Consider the following 17,779-nt stretch of genomic DNA (forward strand, 5'->3'; position numbering starts at 1 on the left):
CCCCCCGCCCCCCCCCCCCCCCCCCCCCGTTTTTCAGCTCTGGGTGATATGGATACTCTTAGAAATTTATATTCATATCATTCCTGTCCAGTCTCTAGCATCAGTCTCCCAGAGCAGGGATCTCCCAAGCTAGCCAGAATCCCTTCATTTGCATTTCTGTTTAAGAGAGAGTTAAATCCCCTTTATGTGCTGGTTTGCCTTCTTTTCTTTTCCTTATTTATCTGCAGATGTTTCAGGACTGGAGTAGAGTGCTTAGAAAAAATCTCCCAGCTGATGAACAAAAGAGTATTTAATTTAGCTACTTTCAAGTAATCCAGTCAAGCCATTCAGACATTTGTTGCCAAACAAGATCATCAAGGCTAAGAGGCTTGTATATACTATTCCTATTGTTCTGGTGAGTTATTCGCCTTGTACTCAGAGCAGTCTGTAAACTATTCCTCTGTATATAATGAGAAGGAATTTTACACATGTAAAGAATTCTCCATGCTTTGGTTTACAGATGTGATTTAACAGTTCTTGCCTTCAGAGAGCTTGGCGGACAAATATCTAAGGTATCTAAAATATTATAAGAGAGGTCAGAAACGGCACCAAGAACTTAGGGCTGGCTGCTTTTCTGGGCTCATTCAGCCTGCTCTAGTGAAAGAAGTGTTTTGACTTTGGGAAAGAGTGTTTAATGGGCTTGGAAGGAAGTGTGTGAAAGCCAAAAACATCTCCTGGAGAGTTTGGAAAGTATCCTCTTTTTTTCTTTACATGTTTGCTTTCCCATTGAAAAATAGTTTCAGTGGAATATATTGAAATGGCTCACTCTGAAGGCTCTCCAAACATTATTAAAATATACTTTATATATAGTCTTCGTGTCATAAAGTGGGAAGACTCATCTCCCGAAGCCATTTTTTCCTTGTCTTAGATACTTGCATATGAACACACAGGCAGGAAGTGGAGCTGTTCACACAGTAGGAAAAGTAACATCAGCTCCTCTGCCCCAAGGAATATCAGGTGAGCTGCTGTTTGTTGCATTCACAAAAGTGGTGGCCCTTAGCATGAGTATCCTCTAAGGGATCCTCCTCCTCTGTGGATTCCTGTTGACTCGCTTGCCTCCGTACTTCTATATTTTACCAGGCACTTTCAGCTTCAAACACTGGACTCCACCTTACTTGCAAATCTGCGGTCTGGATCACAGTGAGAATATTGGTGCAGGTACTTTATTTGTGATTTTAAGATGTGTGTCTCACTGGGGGACTGCAACCAACACAGTTCCGTTAGTGGCTCTGAGATGCAACACTGAAACCTTTGCTCCTTTGGACGATGTCTCTTTTGGCCCAGTCAAGTTTTGCATTTTGTTTTTCCTTAGACTTTTTGAGTCCGTTGCAAATTCAGTGCTGAAAATGAACTTTGAAAAAAAGCACCTGTTTTTCTAATTACAGTTGTACTGTTGGATTATGTGGCACCATCAGCTGGAGTCCATCCGTGTGCAAGTGCAGCAATCACTTCAAACAACAGCCTTTAGTAAGATTGCAACCACATTCAAATTTGTAGGCAGTTGAAAAATACAGTCACCTCTGGGAAGATGAGTGTTTTCCATCCGAGAAGAAATTTCCATACACAAGAAGATCACTCCTAACAAAATATTGAAAGACAAAAAAATTCATCAGAATGTGCATTTTCAGTCAGGTTGGGTTTTTTTCTGCATGAACAAGTTTTTAGTACCTGAAGAAAGTTTCTTTGATATTAGTTTGGCAAGCCACAGTTCCTTGGAAATAGATAATAAAGCTTGCTCTCTGCTTTGTACTGTGCTTGAAGGCAGTTCAGGAATATGAACCTGTTCCAGAAAACTGGACACTGGTGTCATCGCTGAATTCCCCGGAGGAGTGCTTCCAGAGGAAAGCCCCTCAGCTGTACGTGGTTACCTCCCCGCCCCAGACCATTTTACTGTGCACAAAACCCCAGCTGCACTCCTGCCTACGCTGCTGATCACAATTCCTTCTTCAAAAAGCTAGAGCCCCCCACCCCCACCCCCCTCTAGCAACTGAACCTTTCTGGTGGGAAGGACAAGATACTTCTGTTGTTTATCCCAGCAGCAGACTGACTTTCCCTGGCTTTGACCAAGCGCACACCCACAGCCGCTGCCGTTTCATTCCTCTCCTGCCTGAGTCTCCCATGAAGGACTGCATCTAGGGGTTTTTTTTCACACCTTCCTCGAGACAGTCTGGGAACAACATGTACCTTGTTTACTTAGCAGTATCTCACGACAGAGTTGGACCGTGTTTTTTAAATTAAAAGGGCCAGACTTTTAATTTGGATTAATTTAGTTTCTTTCTCTTTGCATTTTTTTCCTTTAATCGCTGTGTTTCAGGCCAGCGGGACAGTACCAGCTGTCACTTGCCAGCAGGTGATGTCACCTTGGCGTATATCTGACAAACCTCTATTTTTACAAAAGGTCAGTTCCTCCAGCTCTCTGGACAGACTGCATGTGTTATGGGAAGCAATGTTAAACCCAGATCAATGTATTTGGCTTCCTTTTCAACAGTTACAGTTCCTGAAACTGAATGACTTTGTATCAATCCTGTCACATCATTCTAATCTTCACATTGTGTTTGAGCCATTTTTCTCCCTGCAACACATTCAAATTTAACATTTTCTACTAATGTCACTGACATGCTCCTCCCTTTGCAGTTTATTAATACAATTTTTAAAAACCTTTTGTTGCCCTTCAGTATGATTTACGATGTGTTGTTGCTTCCATGACTAAGAGGAACTATTAGAGGGCCTGAAATATCTCCAGTGGTGTCCAGAATATCTTTCCACCTCCATAGTTCAAGTCCTGCCTACAAGACAGGCTGTTTAGAAGACAGAAATAATAAAATACCACCGTTTTAGACCATTGCCTGTGGATTCAACCCCTCCCACTTCCCTCCCTTCTGAAACAGAAGTTGTTTCTTTGTGATTTTACGTCCCTGCCAACACTTTAGCAATAGCTGTGAGCCTTCCCTGACCACAACACTCAAGTACTTTGAGAGCTGTGGCTCAGAAAGCCTTCATTCTTATTGTCAAAGCAGATGAGCTATGGGAACAGCACACTGTGATGATTCTTTTAATGTATTTACTTATTTATGGCCTAAATTGTTTTTTACTTTTTGTGCTGTCAGATTAGGTCTTGCTGGCATTTGCTTTAGAGTGACCAACTCTGTTCCTGGTAGATGGTATTTCTCCACAGTAGTGCTGAAATTTACTTCTCTTAGTGAAGCTGTTTCTTGGTTTTGCATGAAAATCTGTAGAAAACTCATTAAATCTTCATCATCTACCAATATGCAGCCGGACACAGACCTTATAAATCAACTGGTTTGCTCCTTCTGAGTCTAATGATTAAACTTGAAAACATCAGTCAGAGTACATGCAGTCCAGGGTTTCAGTTTGCAGAGAAAATTGCCTCTGATATCACACAAAAGATACGTAGCGAAGGTGAAATATATGACCTCCTTTAAGACTTCCCATGTCTTGCTCCCATCCCATTATAAGCAAGGGCATCTCTTGGCTGTAGTGACCAATCCACTCCACACTGCTCTTGTTGGGTGCTTTGAATGAAGATCTCTCCCTTGCAAGCATCAGTCTCCAAGCTGGAGGTAAGCTATCAACATTCCATGACAGCCAGGAAAAAAAAAAAAAAAAAAAAAGGCTCTTTATGGACGGCTCTCCACATCCCCTCCTGCTGAACCAGCTCGAGGAACTTCTTCTTGGTGGTTTTCATAGACCAGTTACACCCCAAAAGCATTTCTGCCAGCCTCGGAAGTGCCCTGTCTACCGCTCCGGCGGCGCAGGGGGTGGGCAGGATCTCACGTGTAGTTCTCAACCGGACCAAAAAATCACAGGGCAGCTCAGTGCATCTGGATTTTAAAAGACAAACTGCAAAGAACAGTGAGAAGCAGTATTTAATGGAGTCTTCCTGGTTCTTTTCTTGGTTTCTTTTCCCAGAGTAATACCTTGATCATGATGTCCTGGTGAAGCCAAAGGAGGAGGAGGGACAGCACTACAGAAATCAGACCCAGGACCTCAGAGCTGAACTGCTGCCTGGGAGGCGGCCGATGCGTGTGTGCTGCCCCAGCCCAAGGCAGCCTCCACCCCCCTGAGCAGCTGTGGTTTCATTGTAGTATCATACGAGCCCCTGCTGGCCTCGCTTTTCTCTTCAGCACTCCTTGCACTGCCAGTTTTCCTGGGCTTTCCCCCCTCGGGATTCCTCGCGCAGCCACCCTCTGTAGGCACTCCTTTCTGAGGATGAAAGTAACTTTCTGGGGAAAGGATGATCCCAAAGGGTCCGACCAGTGTTGCATGGCATCGCCCTGCTCCCTCTGCGATGGTGGTGGCAATCCCTGGCAGGAACCGACCGTATCTCAAGCTAATGAGTTGTCAGCAACCCGTCCCGTCCCTCGCCTCCCAGGCAGGTTATTATTATGAGGGCTGTCAGTGGCGGGTGAGGATGGGGCAAGCAATCCATTTCTGCAGCCAGCGGGGAGCTGCGAATCTGTTCACAGGGGATCAGCGGGGTGCTGTGGGAACTGGCCTGCCCTGCAAGCGTCCACCAAGGGCTACCATTCAAGAGAGCACTGTGGGTTCATGGCGAGCACAGCGAGTTTGCCTCTAATGTATGCCCTAATGAGTCGGTGGAGGGTGTTCTGCCTGCCTGAATGTCTTTAGTGTGGCAAAGCGGAGTGGACATTCCCATACAATAGTGGGCTTAAATTCAGCTTCTCACCGACGCCTAATTCATGGGCGGAACGGCTTTTCTAATACCTATAGAAGAGAAGTACAGTAGGTCATTTCACCAACTAATTGGAGTTGACAATCCCGTATCTATCCATATCTCAGAGCCATTTGCACGCATTTGGAAAAGAAGGCATTTCGTCTTCCCTCATGTGGTCAGCCACCAGGAAGGGAGAAAAATATTTATGGGTTTGTGCCTTAAGATGGTCACAGCTTTGCAACAAAAACTACCATACCCTGGCAGTGCCTTTTTCACTTCCTGAATGGCAGGTAGAGCATTTAAGCATCATCTTTCCCACCTCCGTTCTCCACCTTTTACATGGTGCTTGCTTTTCCCCACCCGAGGTTTGGCATCTCTGCAGGGCACCCTCTTCATGTTGTTCAGATGCCCCACAGCACAGAGCCTCCATCTTGCATGTCTTCTAGGTGCCATCATAACATCAATAAAATGATGCAATGATGGTCAGAATGATAAAAATTGCTCCTGCTTTGCAAATGGGAGTTTCACAACTTGCTGAAGGCCACTTGTTGGACCAGCAGTGGGGGTAAGACTGGTCCTCAGCCCCACTCCTGTGATGACAGAATGCATCAAAGCTGCCACGTTTTAGTCTTTTGGGGCATAGCATGAACTTCTGCTATTATCAACACATTATCCACAGGCCGGTTCAGATACAGTAGTTGCCTTTGAGTATATACACAGACAGTATTCATTATTAGATTTTAATTAGGCACATAACACCAGAAAAAGAACACTTTTTAAATTATCTGTGGAAGCCAAATGGGCACTTTGGAGTTCTGTGCCAGTTAAAACTGGACCTTCCCCTCTCTTTGGTAGACCATTTTGTCCTCAAAAACGTCAGCCACAAAACTAATTCTTCCCAAACACTGGGAAGGACTTAACTGTGGTTTGAACTAACTTGGGGGATTTTAATTTTTATTTTTTTTTAAATAAAAGCTTGGTTTTCTCTATTTGGCATGGTAAACCCTTGAGGTTTTTTCAGCACAACTCTCAACTCCATTAACAGTCTACGAGGAAATCATATACCTAAATTAATGGCTTCTTCCATTTGCTAAATGTTTATTCCACGTGTGATCCAAAATGTAGAACATGGTAAAATTGCCTGATTAGTATTTCATGCTGGAACTGAAGGAGATTGTAACACCACTTGGATGGAGACAAATAAAATTTATGCATCGATCCTATTGACTCAGGGCCAATTTAGTTATTCTTGATTTGACATGGAATTTTCCTGAGATGGTATAGAGCTAGGAAGCAGTATAAAGCTGCAGAACAAATAGAATAAAGGTGACATAAATTGCCAAGATTTTTTTTTATAATATGTTCATTAAGGATATTACTTTGCATAGGATGAAAAACTTTACCATGTTTTTGCTCTTAAAAAACAATGATGTGCTGGAAGTGTGGGAAATATGTTTTAAAAACCCAGTAAATGGAGCACATGTCAGTAAAGACAGCTCAATTTCGTTACGGTGGTGTGATCACAAAAACATTTTCTACCATGCAACTTTTAATTAGTCTCGCAAAAAATTATTCTGCTTCACTTATACAGAGTACAGTAAATGGCTACGTAAATGCGTAAGGAATGAAAGAAATATTCTTTGTTCAAACGTGGTGACCTTTGGGAGACAAAGATGATAAGAGAATGAAGTTTCTTTCTGCTTCCACTTATATTTATCATGCTGCAAGTCAATGTTCCCTTATGAAATACAGTAATTATGATAAAAAATAAACTGAACTTCTTCACTTCACACTTCAACAGTCTTCCAGCCATACAGACGCATTCATGCATGTATGGCTGTCATTTCCAATCCAGACAATTTTTGATAAGCTTTAGCTATTCTGAGGTGCTGCCAGTTTGAGTGACAACCTTGATACCTGCAACTAAACGGTTAATCTGTTCACCATTGTGAATGTAATCAGTGCTCTCAGACACAGCAGAATCCCACATCTTTCTGGTGTCTGAAATAAAATAGTTGCTAGCAAATAATATAGAGTACATATACATATAAGGTGCAGCACACAAATATATCTTAATATGCATGGTATGGTCTGCACTGTTTTGTGGTATCGTGTGTATATATATATACACACACACACACACACACACATAAGTATGAAACCAGAGAAAATATAGAAAGTAAAACAAACTTTTAAATTATATAAAAATGGATTTGGATTTGTCTTTGCTATAAATAAATAAAAAATAAATAATTAAGCAATGCTTTTCATTATAACAACATTTCGGATGTACAACTCGGGTCTGAGTCATGTGTGCTCTATGACTTTTTAGTATAATTTAGCATCCAGTTCCCATGGAACTCGGGGGCATTCTGCCCTTGAAAGCGCAGTCATTACTTCCATCCTGCTGCTATTTAAACACACTTGGAGATGATGTGTACTTCCAAATGCGAATAAAGCAAAACCAGTGAAGGCAAAGGTTATGTAGGCAAAAGGTATTGTTTCCCTCATTTGCTGAAGACATTACAGCTGCAATCAATGTGCTCAGCTTGCACCTTTTAGCCCATTATCTGAGGCTGGAATCAACTTGGCAACATCAAAAAGGTTGTCTTTTTCATTTGTACAAGCTATTATATACTCATATATTTGCTCAGCGTCAGAAACACTGGTCTGCAGTATTTTCCATCTGTACTTAATTCACTGATGTCGACTACTTGGGGGGAAAAAAGTCCAATTTCATGCAAATGAACTTTTTATTTTCAGAATAAACTCCTTGAAATTCTGCCAAGTTTAGCACTGCAAGTAATGGACCCGTAAAGAAAAAGTGCTGTATGAATAGTGTATTAGAGGAAAAGAGATCAGTTGTATATAACCTTCAAGATACCTCACAAAGTACAGGTTCTTAAGTCTAGTAATTGTTGCTCCCCAACCACAAAAAGTAGAGCCGTACTATAAAGGTTATTGTCAACATGGCCTGTGGGAAAGTCCCTCTGCACAACTAAATTCCGCTAATCATTAAATGGTGAACAAGTATCACGGCTGTCAGGATTCCAGCCACTGTTATCTTCTGGATGGGTAAAGCATCTGGCGGGGTCTTCTGGTGGGAGCTGGTGTCCCCATGCTTGTCACCTGCCACTGCAGCTGTGCTTTTCCTCCAGCAGCCCAGCTGAGAGGGGCATGGGAATTGCCATCCACTTGACTCTATGGTGAATTAGCTGAAACCGCTTGATGTGAAGTCATATCTCCATTAAAATTCTTGGGGTCTCAACATGATAGTACTGCAAATTAAGCTTACACATGACTGTTTAGCTGTGGATTTGATATCTGTTGTTAAATAAAACTTTAAGTCCATCATTTAATCCTCTAGATCTCCTTTCCCAGAGATAGAAAATGATAGGAGCCTCTTCTTGAGCATTTAAAGCAAGAACCCACAAAACCACAGATGAGCTGAAGTGTTTTGTGCCCAATTCACAGAAGCATGTAAATCCATAAAGCATCACAGGTATGAACTAGCCCTTTCCCCCTTCTAATTACATACCTTATACCATCTGTCAAAACAAGTCGTCACTTGCCTTATGTGAAGCATCATTTGAAAGGAACATCAGTATCAGTCCATTGCAACCTACAACTGATCAAACAACCTTAAGGATAATTTAAGAAACACAACATTTGCCAGAAAATACTCAACATTTTGCATGGATATGCTAAATCTTTGTCTATTGTGTAGAAAAAACCAGTACAATAGTTTCACATCTAAGCTAGCATTTATTATATAAACCCCATATTAAATGCATCTGTTTATTAAGTGAAGTTGGCAATGCTATTGTTGAGGTTTCACTGTTTTCCATTCTAAGCTCCTCTTTCCTTGGCAGCCTTTAACTGTTTGTATAAACAGTTACAGGAGGCAGATCTCTAGAAAAGCTTTCCTGGAAGCAGGAAGTATCTGCAGCAAGCTGATATTTTTCAAGAAAATTTCAGCCAGGAAGGTCACTTCCATGAATGGTGCTTGGAAAAAAAAATAATGTTCCTTTCCTGTTATTTTAAAAAAATAAAATAACATGTTTCTTCTGGAAAAAAATGATAATGAGCTTTGGAGCAAATACTTGGGTGTCATAATAAATGGTCTTTAAGGTACACCTTTTGCTATGCTTGTGAAATGTGTCCACAGTCTAACCCCTGAACGTTCCCTAATCCTCCAAATTATTGCAGTTTGCAGGTGTTGGTCTGAGCAAGCCAGCTCAGACACCAGAATATGTTGGCAGAGAAGCAGGCTTTTTTTCAATTGTTTTTATTACCCAAACTAGCTTAAGGATCTCCATCCTGCATTGCAGTAAACAATATGGTCATGGCCTGATCTTCTCTTCACTTGCTTGGTCAGCGCCTACCCTTGCAAGTGTGTTTGTCACTGCATTCCTGGGCAGGAGAGTGGATCCCCCATTGCCCATCTTTGGGTCCTATTGCAAGAACAGGCTCCACTTACCTCCTTGGCCCTTCCCATTATCTGCAATGTAAATTGCCACAAAGAAGACACTTCTGTGAAGGGAGGAACCAAATGGATGTAAATGTCTCTAAGACCATGTTATGTGGCTGAGGACACCCATGCCAAGTGTGGCTGCTACAGGCTGTAAAGAACAGAAAAGGACCCAAAGGGAGCAGTGCAGCAGTGGGGCCAGGTCACCTAGGGCATGCAAGGAGCATCAGGAACTGTCAGTGCACCATCAGGAGCACTGAAATTGCTTGTGGCTCTCCAGGCTCTTGGTGCCCAGGCAGGGAAGCCCAAAGCCCATCAGCTGCCTCCTCAGAAACTCCTGCTGGCCAAAGAGAAGCCAGCTCCCATCCTCTGTGCATTACTCTTTTTTTGGGGAAAAAAAAAAAAAAAAGTAACAGTTGTTTAACTGATTTAACAGAGTACTCGCCAAAACGCTGCCAAACTAAATGATAATTTCAAGCGTTACAGAAAGCACTTGTGACAAGAGAACACCAGCACATCAGTGGCCTCCTGACTAGAAATGAACCAGGCAGAGCTGGTTTCTGTGAGCTCTGTTGCCATTAACAAAATGCAGTGGAAACTTTGCTGGCCAAAACTCCAGTTACTGAACTCTTGAAGCACTTTGAAGAAAGGCATTTCCCTGGTGACACACTGCACCCAGCACACAGTTGGGCACTGCCCCAAGAAGTATGAAAGTCAGGGCACTGGTAATGTGGGGGCGGTTGGCATAAAACCAGTGTAAACAGCTATACCCAGGCTCTTTTCCCTGGATTTGTATCAGATGATGTGTGTTGAGTTACAGGATTTTGAGTTAATTTTGCCCTGAGCACGCTGCGGTCTTTTGTGCTGTCTGCCTTGGGCATCAGGTCCTTGCCATCCCCACAGTTCATTCCTGGGCGCTGGTAACCCTTCCTATCTCAGGTACGCTAAGCCTAAGGGGTTTGTGGGGTCTGAGAAAGCTTGCCCACCTACACAAGCTTGGACTCCTGCCTGTTTCAGGTAGGCAATGAGATGCTCCAAGGCTCTGGTAGCTGATCAGAAACTGGTTGCACGAAAGCTTCTCCTCCATTCTGCTCCATGAGGAAGTTTGTACCCATATGTTTGACTTTACAGCGGACCCTCACCACTCCCTAGCCCTGGAGAGGTCCTCACAAAAGGGCCACCCATTTAGCGGAGAAGCGCAAGTCACTGGTCTCAGATGCAGGGCAGTGATTGCTGCCTCCCAGCTGAGATTTGGGCCCTGGGCTCAGGTTCAAGTCAAACACAAAATGCAGACGTCGCCTCTGGAACATTTTCAGAGCGGGACAGGGGGGCGGGATTTTTCTTCTGTCTGCAGACCCTTCCTGGAAACGAGACTTTCTAGCCCAGCTGTCCGAGGACCAGCTCTGGCTCCCCTGGGAGAGGTGCAAACAGCAAACAGCCTGGCAGACCTTGCAGAGGCTCCAACCCCAAATCACTCTTCCCTTTGGCTATCACAAGATTAGATGTATCTGGCCAAAAAAATAAAACCACAGCACATTAAAGCCCTACAGTGTAATTGAGGGAGTTCAGGCCGTATTTGCCCTTGGTCAGCTTTGTCAGCCAGGCTGCCTGTCAGCCTTGGTTTCCTTGGGACCCGAGCTCCTGTTTCTCTGCCTCGTGTCTCCAGAATATGGCTTGGGCTCAGAGAGAGTTTTCCAAGAAGTTCAGGAATCATGGATTTAGCTACTTCTTTTAAACCAGCAGCATTCCTCTCTCTTACTTTCTCCTCTCCAGCTAGTTTCCTTCAGGTCTTTCTCTGAAATGGTGAGGGAACCTTTTGTACAACCTCTAGTCTCTCCTGACCAGTGATCTCCTGCTGACCCATCCAAGTGCCCTGTTGCCTAAACACCCCTTCCTCTCCTCTGCCCTGCCAGGATTCACTGTTAAAAATTGCTTTCCTCTGTTTGCCAGGGTAACTGCTTGTCTAAGAGGGCTTCAGCATGAAAAAAGGGCCATTAAGGTTTAGAAACTATTGTTAGGTTCGTACCACCACCACTGGAATTTCAGCCACAGCTGGAAGTAAAAGGACAAGAGAAGCAGCAGACAAGCTCCTCTGTTAAAATACAGGTTGCCACCTAGCACAGAGAACCTTCAGCACCAACCAGCCTTCCTGAGCTCTGCTCAGACAGGTTTCTCAAAACACCAACTCTTGAACCACTTCTGTGATTTGGAGCCAGCTATTAGTTTCCATTAAGATGTTTGTGTGAAAGCAGTTTCCAAATTCCTTCTGCACAATGCTTGATCCCCTCGCTTTTTGACACACACAAGAATGCCATTTTATTATTTATACAGATCACTTTGTTTTCCTCAGCACATAATTTCAATTCCAATTCATTAATGTCAAAGCATAAAAGAAGCAACAGCACATAAAGCAACAAAAGTTTGCCAAAACCAGAAGATAACAGCTGATAATTAAGGAAGTCCCATTATTTCTTGGCAAAGGAGCCTGTGTTTTCAGAGACACATTCTTAAAGGGCCTCTCTTCAGTGTAGCTGCATAATTTGCATGAATACTATTTGCACAAATAAATAAAGGTTTTCAACATGCATAAAAGGAGGCTTTAATGTTCCCATAATTTCTGTACAATACCCATCCTATGCCCCTTCTCACTGGCACAGCCCAGCCTGGTGACAGGTTCACAGCAGAGCCACTCTGGCAAACCTCTGTGGTGTAGGGGGGCAAAAAATTTTTGTAACTCCATCAAGATCTGGCCTTTTGTTAGCATATACCTGCCACCCCCCAAACCTCATGTCACACCAACATCACTCTGTGGGAAAAAGGCATTGTGTTGATCTGAAACTGCACATAAAACCCCTACCCAAGAAGAAACCCTCTGTTTTCATCTTCCCAGGCTCGCCTCCATCTCCTGCCCTGGGAGTCCTTCACAGCACAGTCTGCTCACTAGGCAAGTTCATCCTAAAGAGACTTTTGCATCTTGCTTGTGTTTCCTCACATTAGTATGCCAGCCACCCCCAGGCACGCAGGGACGATGGCAAGTCCTTTGGTTTTTTTGGTTCCCCTGTGCCTTTCCATTCAGCTGTTTCCAAACACTGTTCAGCAAGACCGAGCATCTAAATTCTAGGCTACAGTCTTTCACTGAGATGAAAACATAGCAGCATATGGAAAGTGGTATGTCACTTGGGTCAAACCTGAAACAGGCTAACCAGCTTTGTGGTTCCCTGCACCTGGGTTCTATATACCCACCCCTGTGGCACAGCTTGCTTTGGTTTGGTTGATGAGGATCTTGCAGAGAAATTGCAGACCTCTGTTCGTCTGAAGCCTGATGTCACTACCTACTGGATCCCAGTCCTGATCCATGGTGAAGGTTTGTGGTGGACAGTTATTGCCTCATTTGATCAAAGATGGTGTTATTAAAATAATAAATTGTCAGTACAGAGAGGAAAGGTGTTGTACTGGTAAAAATCTCTGTGAAAATACTGCTTGAAGGCAAACTAGTTTATCCTGGCACAGTCCCAGAAAGTCAGGATTGTACCTTATGTGAGGGCTAGTGACAATCTACCCATACTGCCACAGCAGTTCTCAAAACACCAAGAGCTGCTAATTCATACAGATTTTTTTGCACATACAAAAAAAATAATGTGTTTCTTATTGAAAAAGATTTTTAGGCAAAATTTCATCAGGTATTTTCTGCAGAAAATCTGTGGGCAAGAGCAAATTTTCCATTAGTGTGATTTATAACAGCAAATCTTCCATTATGCCTACTGCTGAAGGAAAAATAAATTTTCTTCATGGCAAGAGTTGGCCTGAGTCCTAGATCCTTATTACATTTCAGCAGTACGGCTACAGCAGCAAAACTCTGCAAGGATGCACACAGCCTCAAAATCCTTCTAAGTATGTGAGAGTTATAACCACTGCATCCCTAAGTAGTTAGAATAGAGAGCTTGTCAGAAATCAACTCACGGTCTGCACAAGACTACTTAACAACTATCTAGCTTAGATTGAGGCATCATATCACCTAATATTTCCAAGAACCAGACACTGCAGTCTGGTACTTTGGCAAGAGAGAGGAAGAAGGGTGGTATGTCTTCACCTGGGACAGGTTGGTATGGGGAGAGCAGCAGGTTCTTGCACAGCTTTGCCAATTACGAACCCAACAGAACCAGAAGCTGAGGTTCATCCACCACGTAGCAGGGCTAACTCCATGCTACCACACTGGATTTATTTTGATGCAAACCTGTCCTTTGAAGGTACTGTCTCCTGATGGAGCTTCCTTTTTGTTAACTCAGCTCTTCCCAGCCTTAATTCAGGGATGTGCCTTCACCGCTGCTTTAAGTTCTCTGCCTGCAACCTTCTCATGATGTCTACGGTGTGATGGCAAAGTTGACACTGCTACTATTTCAGTGGAGATGAACTGCAAGGTATCAGAAGTAACTTGCTTGATGTGGAAGAAGAGTGCAGCAGAGCAAAACCCCATTTACACTGACATATCACTAGGAAAAGGCACGGGATGGTCACTAAATGTGCAGCTCAGAAGCTGGAAGATAGGGCAGTCCTGGAAGTTTGCTTAAGAAATGTGTTACGGCAGGCAGAAGGGGGTTATTGCAGGGAGTTCCTGTCTCAGCAAACAGAGCTCAATCAGGAAATATTTCTAGGCAGCTCAGCTTCCTCTCAGTGATGTGAGGCTACAGGGGCTAGCCCTCTCTGCCTGGCATTACGGTGACACGGTACGTTAATAACGTCAGTGAGCATTTGCACTTACACAGAGAACGGCATCTAATGAGTCCCTCCATCAGAAATGCTGCTGCCGTGGGATGTCCCACTGCTTAATGTGTTTCCTTAGGAACGGAGTGTAGGTGCTTGTGCTAAATTCCTACCCCTGACCCGTAAGAGAAAATCCTATCTATCCACTCAAGACCTAAGGTTTGGATTAATCTATGACAAAGAATCTTTCCTGTTCATTTCCTGGTGAGAAGCAGCCTAAATACCCTGACCCAAAGGCAGAAAAGAATGCACATGATTACTTCCCCTATTACATGGGGAAATACAAAGAAGACAAAAGGTGAACTTCACCCCTGCGCTGAAGGTCAGGAGAAGACACGCATAAGAAAACTGTCTCTGAGTCAGAATGATTCAGTCAACAAGATGAACAGCAAATTCTTCACAGGGGAAAAAAAAAGCAAAAGCTATTTCACTTCCTGATTAACCAAGTTATCCAGTTAACTACATCAGATGTAGTCACGCATTCTGTGCTTTCAGTACTCCTTTCTACCCTACCACCACACAAAATTGCTCCAGACCCAGTCTACAGCTGATGAGATTACTGACGCGTGAATTCATGCACTGATTATGAAAGAAGTCAAGCACTCCTGCTCTCTGACTTCTATGCTGCTATCTGTGACCCTCGGAAATTCTTCTGGGTTTTGATAACTTTATAACAACAGGGCTGAAATATTTACTCATCTGTCAGAGGGACAGAGTGTATTAGAAGTTAAATGTAATTGCTCCTGTATTTCTTGGTACGCAGAAAGATTTCCCTACATGAGCATGACACGTGATCAAAATTTGTTCAGTATGAAAATAAGAAGCGCTTTCTACAGATAGCATACTAAACCTGTTACATTGCCACCCACAGATACACATACTTATCCTTGGTAGTTGTCTGAAAAGTGCAAAAATTACTCCCACTGTATGATTTTATCCAAGACACTCCTCTAAGCTCATTGCGCTCTGCAACACTATACATGTTATCACTTGAAATTAGCTATTCTTTACTCCAAATAACATGAAACATTTTGCTACCAGAGTAGCAAAAATCTGAGTCTTGCTACCAGAAAGACTATTAGCATAAATTTTATGTTGTCTCTGTTGCCCATCCAATACACTCACTAGAAGAAAAATCACACTCATTTCTAACGATCACGGAAACAAGTATCTGAGTGCAGATTTGATACGTGCTAGTTACGAAGAAATTCCAACTCTTATTCACTCCTACTTGTTTGTAAAAGTATCACAACAATTGTGTGTGAGGACAGTCTGGACCTGGAGAAGACAGGTTGTTGAGTCAATACCATTAAACACGCAGATTTAAGTGGGTGATGATGGATTTGCTTTCGACACTAGGGTGCTAGACTGATCTTTGGAAGGTGAAGTGCACAAGAAACCTAATAGTTCTGTTACAGAAAGGTTACTTCCTGAACGCATGTTTTCCACATTGAGTATCTAATACATTGAAGGGAACAGGCTGTATGCAGGAACATAAATACACATTGTGACATTTAATGACTTTAGACATAGAGAAGATGTTAAGTGTAGACGTGACAAATTAGTAAACGGTACAAACGTTGGTCCAACATACTAAGTCTGTCAAAGGTTAAAGAGCCACAAATTGTAATAAAGCAGGACTGATGTTTCATGCGGGTGCACAGCCTGATGGTCTCTACAGCCAACCAAAGCTCCAGCAACTTCATCACCTGGGCATCGCGGGACCGGCTGTAGCACTCTTACACGGGCAAGGAGATCGCTTACATGTCTTCGAAACTCCGAGGTTTTCAACCGACGCAAACCTACTGGTCCGCAAATCTACTCTTACACACGGCTCGCTGCCGCCACGCTGTCACCGCCTGCAAGACTCGCGGGTACCATCGGGCCGCCCCCCGCGGAGCGCCACGGCCCCGGCGCCAGGCCAGCACCGCCACCTCGTGGGGACGCGCCGGCGCGGGGAGCAGAGGCAGCACCGACAGTACGGCCACGGCCGAGTGGCCGCGCTCCGGGCCCGGCGCCTCTCGCGGGGCGCACGCAGCCGTACGCCACCGGGAGCTGCGCCCGCCCGACTGCCCAGGAGGGGTGCGCCCGCCCCCGGCCGCAGGGCAGCTGCCGCTCCGGCCGCCTGGCTTCCAAGGCAAAATCAGGTTGCTGCCGGTCTGCGCGGGGTGAGACCAGCCCCCTGGGGCCTGCGAGGCGGCCACCGGCCAGGGAAGAGCCTTGCGGACCCGCGGAACGCAAGAACGCGGTCCCCGGCCCCGCAGCCCACCGGCGTGCGGCAGCGCGGCGCGGCCCTGCTCCGCCCCGCAGAGCACGGAGCGCCCCGCAGCGCCAACGATTGGCTGGGAGAGGGAGGAGGGCGGCCAGATTGGCCAATGAGAGAGGCCCGAGGGGACGCCGAGCCAATGGGCAGCCCCGCTTTTCGCTTCGCGCGTGAGAGTGCCCCAGCCTATCGAAAGCTCGGCTCAGCGGGGTGAGGGGTCAGAGGGGAGCGCGGCGCCCCGGAAGTGGAAGCGGGAGCGGGAGCGGGGCTGTGCCTATTCTCACGCATCCCGCGGCGCGCACGAGAGGTTCCCGCGTCGGCCTGTGCTTCTCGCGCCTCTGCCGCGCGCCGCGTCGCCATGGTGAGGGCGGTGCTCGCGTTGCGCGAGGGAAGGGGCGGCGGGGGCGGGGGGGAACGACGGTGGGAGCCGCGGCCGTTACCGGCCCCGAGGCGGCGGGGCGGTCAGCGGCGGCGCTGACGGGCCGCTTTCCCCGGCAGAGCCTGCCCCTCAACCCCAAGCCCTTCCTGAACGGGCTGACGGGGAAGCCGGTGATGGTGAAGCTGAAGTGGGGGATGGAGTACAAGGGCTACCTCGTCTCCGTCGACGGCTACATGAACATGCAGGTGAGGGCGGGGCGGGGGCCGCGCCGGGGCTGCGGGGGGGGGCACTAGGCCTCGGCCCCGGCGGGGCGAAGCGGGGCGCTTGCAGAGGCTCGGCGGTGCCTCACCGGTGGGCGCTGGGCCTCCCCCGGTGACCGCAACCGGGCTGCGGGACAAAACCGCCGCGTGCCTCGCGGAGGTGCTGCTGTTATAATCGTTCTGACTTTTGCCGGCTTCCTTCTCAAGCTTGCAAACACAGAGGAGTATATAGACGGTGCGTTGTCTGGACACCTGGGTGAAGTTTTGATAAGGTAATTAGAGTATTTACGGTGGAGGCAGCATCTTTCCAAACTTTCTCACCACTTGCATTAAAACTTGTATTGGTAGGTGCTTTTTCTTGTCTAACTTATTGATGTAGCTCTTATGTGAAGGCTATGAATGTGACAATGTGAAATTGAGATCTCTTTGCAGGGGAGGAAAAATGAATTTTTAAATATTTCTATAAGAAGTATTTACAATCCCTCCTTTGGGTAACGAAATACTTCGTTTTTCCAGATTATTGTATATCTGTTAATCGCTTGGCATTATAACTAGTGCATTGCTACTGAAAACGTTTTGCATGCTTGGAAGTTAAACATGACCGTAACTGTTAACTCAGAAGTAAAAACTTCTTCTACAGCATTGTTAGCCAGTTATTACTTTTATAAACTTGGGGTGGTGGTGTGTGTGCAATTGCAGTGAACTTTGTGGAAAAGCTGTATTAAAGAAAATCATTAACAACTAAGGGAGCTCTTGGTTCTATTTACAGGTGTAATAATGTTTTGTACATCAGAGGTGTGGAAGAAGAGGAAGAAGATGGAGAAATGAGAGAATAGGTGTTTTGTATATCTGGAAATAAACTTTTTTTTCTTTTTTTGTTTTCCATACTTTTGTAATAAGGTGTTTACTT

At 45.1% G+C, this 17,779-nt stretch overlaps 1 protein-coding gene across 1 annotated transcript; it reads left to right on the forward strand.

Annotated features, from left to right (window-relative positions):
* The first annotated feature begins 16,433 nt into the window (after positions 1 to 16,433).
* SNRPF (small nuclear ribonucleoprotein polypeptide F) lies at positions 16,434 to 17,756 on the forward strand. The gene is made up of 4 exons (XM_080392658.1): positions 16,434 to 16,591; positions 16,729 to 16,854; positions 17,077 to 17,141; positions 17,639 to 17,756. The coding sequence occupies exons 1-4, from the start codon at positions 16,589 to 16,591 to the stop codon at positions 17,703 to 17,705; spliced, it is 261 nt and encodes an 86-aa protein (XP_080248784.1). The 5' UTR covers positions 16,434 to 16,588; the 3' UTR covers positions 17,706 to 17,756.
* Positions 17,757 to 17,779: the final 23 nt, after the last annotated feature.

The sequence above is a fragment of the Falco punctatus genome, assembly GCF_963210335.1.
Source record: "Falco punctatus genome assembly, chromosome: 6".
Lineage (NCBI taxonomy): Eukaryota > Metazoa > Chordata > Aves > Falconiformes > Falconidae > Falco > Falco punctatus.